Source organism: Phoenix dactylifera, chromosome 14, assembly GCF_009389715.1.
Source record: "Phoenix dactylifera cultivar Barhee BC4 chromosome 14, palm_55x_up_171113_PBpolish2nd_filt_p, whole genome shotgun sequence".
NCBI classification, from domain to species: domain Eukaryota; kingdom Viridiplantae; phylum Streptophyta; class Magnoliopsida; order Arecales; family Arecaceae; genus Phoenix; species Phoenix dactylifera.
In genome coordinates this window covers 4,364,003-4,366,909 of record NC_052405.1, presented here as the reverse complement: position 1 = coordinate 4,366,909, position 2,907 = coordinate 4,364,003, and the positions used below count along the sequence as shown (strand labels likewise).

Here is a 2,907-nt window from a genome sequence, read left to right as displayed (position 1 = left end):
CAACTTTTATTTACTAACGCTTTAAAGCGTCAGGATTGCTATTTAAAAAAAAAATAAAAATAAAAATGTAAATTATAAAAACGCATTATAACAATATGAACCTGTATTACATTTACATTGACACAAACATTCAAATCAACATTTATCTGCACCATCGAGTGCTTTGATCAGCTTATATGTGACAACATTGGCACATATAAGCAAGCATTTGTGAACATGAAAAAAGAGATCATCTCACAATATCAAACTCCATAAATTTATATAAATCATAAAACACACATTATACAATATGAACCAAACATTCAAATTACATTGATATTGACAAACATTTAGATCATTTGAAATATAAATTTACGTAAAAAGTTATGAATTACAATGTACTTTTACATATCAAACTCCATAAAAAACAATCTACAAAGTATCAGGAACGGGATTCAGCTCCATCATCATCATCTCTGCAAGCATTTGAAGTATTAGGAATCTACAAAAAAAAAAGAGAAACCTTAGATATTTGTAAAATGGGATACATTAACTTATATATCATAATTGATAATATGTAAATTTTTATTCAGCCATAGCTCCATTTAATTTATCAGATATGCCAAAAATTATCATCCAAACAAAGTGAGACAAGAACTGTGATGGACATGGAAAAAATGTCGCAATAAATACTTAAAGAACTGAGAAAAAACATTACCAAAACACCTGCAGGAGGATCATGATATCCTGTGAGTAGGGCAAAAACATAGTTTTGGCCATTGTGTCGTGCCTGGAGGAATATGCAGGAGAACATTAGTAAAAGAACCAGACAGACATTGATGCAAATCTGAGTCCAAATTTTCAGTGATACTACCTTGGTGATAATGCTTAAGTCTGGAGGATATGCTCCTCCATTGGCAAATCTTGCTGCTTGTTCATTTGGATATGGCTGAGGGAAACGATCGCTTAATTTACCAGGACGTGTGAACATTTCACCTTCATCATTTGGCCCATCAACCACCTCAACCTCAGCTGCCATAGCCTTTGTCTCCTCTTCAGTGTATGCTACACCAACAAGATCTCGATATGAAATCAGAGACATTGAATGGCAAGAAGCACAAACTTGTTGGTAAAATTGGTGACCACGCCGAATTCTGCTCAAGTTCATTATAATTAGTATTTCAATCATTGTACATCCACATTAAAACTAGTATACAGCTTTGCTTATTTCGTTGTGTAGATGAACAAAATGTTAGTTATCTAAAACGGACAACCTTTTTTTGCAGCCAAGCTACTAAGCTACTCAGGTTAGCCATTAAATGATAATAAGAGATCTCTTCAAAGTTGATGCAGCAGATCTCAAAGCATAAATTCATTCAAATTCATGTAATATATAATTAAATCAGTATAGCGAATATAAGAATTTTATAGAAATGAGAAAAAAATTAGTAAATATAGAGATGGTACTCCACTTACGATGCGTGGTCATAGGAACTAAGAATGCCTTTGTGAGGCCAAGGACAGATTGGACATGGTAGGCCATGCTCAGCTTCATCACCAGATGCCAAAGTAGCCAGGCTCAATATACCAGAAACACCTGCTCCAAGGAATGCCAATGCTCTTAGTGATTTCACACCAGCAGATCCAACACTTTCTTGATCTTGCTTACACACATAAGATGGAAGCAAAAACAGGGCCTGCATGTAAATGATAGATAGTTAAATGCACAAAGAATGGAAACAATAAAATTAATGCAACTTGACTAGAAACCACCACCAAAACTAGAAAATGGAACTCCCTTCAACCAGAGGAATATAATAACTGGAAAGGCCATCAGTAATTTTTGTTCTTCGCCTACTGCTCAGAGATCTCTCTTATGGCTGTGCTGGGAACTCCCTCATCTTCTTGCTCCAGGCGAATCTTTTTCAGAGCTATCATCTCATTGGTCAGACGGTCTCGAGCCTTGTACACCACTCCGTAGGTCCCTTCCCCAATCTTCTCCACCTTCTCGTACTGCGACCAAAATCCTCACATTATCACTCAAAACATCACATTCTACTACCAGAAGAAGGGAAAGCACATTACTTCTAACCTGGTCCATTAGATCCCAACCAAACTCTACTGGGGCACGAACACAAGAAATCCAAAACCTAGCATTCCATAAAGGAGAATAAACGAAGAATGTGAGTTGAGAGCAAACTCAACCAGGCAAGAAACAAATCTAGACCGCGCATGCCGCATTCATCAAAAACCATATCGATCAAGATCATAGAAATCAATGGCATTTAACCAGAAACCAATTCCGATTGGCGAAGACAAAGCATTCGGAACAAAGCCCTAAAGTCCGATCAAATCCATCAACAATCATGTAATCCAGCGGATCACTTTCCATAAGCATTCGTATAGAAGGGAAAATCAGAAACAACAAAAACGGAACAAGATCGGAAATGAGGTGTAGAGAGCTAAGTACCGAGCTACGACGGAGGATCGGATCCCCGAGACAGCGGAGGAGCTGCCGGAATCGAATGGAGTCGGGCATCGAAATCGAGGAGACGAGGGTTACTCTACTTTGTGGGCTTCGAAAGAAAAGAGAGTATGGGGACTGGGAAGAGAGCACGCGAGAGAGAGACACGGAGCTGCCTGAATGCCTCTCCGCCCCTCTCCCTCCCTGTCTCTCTACCCTTTTTCTTCTCCTCCGTGTAGCTGGTGGATGGCTCTTCCTGCAGCCATTTTAGTCAACTTCTCAAAGTGATTTGGTTTTCAACGACGCGAATAAGCGTCGTCTTATCCAGTTGGGAAATCCAAGCGTCGGCAAAAAGGCGTCGTTAAAACCCATATTAAACCCATATTTTCTGTAGTGACATATTTTTTACAATACATTTGGATTTTTTAAATCCAATTTAACATGGAAAATCAGATAAATTAATA

General features: G+C 38.2%; 1 protein-coding gene across 4 annotated transcripts; it reads right to left on the bottom strand.

Annotated features, from left to right (window-relative positions):
* Window positions 1–264: 264 nt before the first annotated feature.
* LOC120113009 (cytochrome c1-1, heme protein, mitochondrial-like) lies at window positions 265–2,674 on the bottom strand. 4 transcript variants are annotated; one of them, XM_039133376.1, is made up of 7 exons: window positions 2,450–2,674; window positions 2,072–2,129; window positions 1,802–1,992; window positions 1,456–1,676; window positions 854–1,133; window positions 698–769; window positions 265–481 (listed from the first exon to the last, which is right to left on the bottom strand). In XM_039133376.1, the coding sequence occupies exons 3-7, from the start codon at window positions 1,811–1,813 to the stop codon at window positions 422–424; spliced, it is 645 nt and encodes a 214-aa protein (XP_038989304.1). In that variant the 5' UTR covers window positions 1,814–1,992; window positions 2,072–2,129; window positions 2,450–2,674; the 3' UTR covers window positions 265–421. The 4 variants fall into 4 exon arrangements, 3 of the variants coding, with proteins under 3 accessions (XP_038989304.1, XP_038989305.1, XP_038989306.1); XM_039133378.1 differs by having other exon boundaries at window positions 335–455; XM_039133377.1 differs by lacking the exon at window positions 2,072–2,129.
* Window positions 2,675–2,907: the final 233 nt, after the last annotated feature.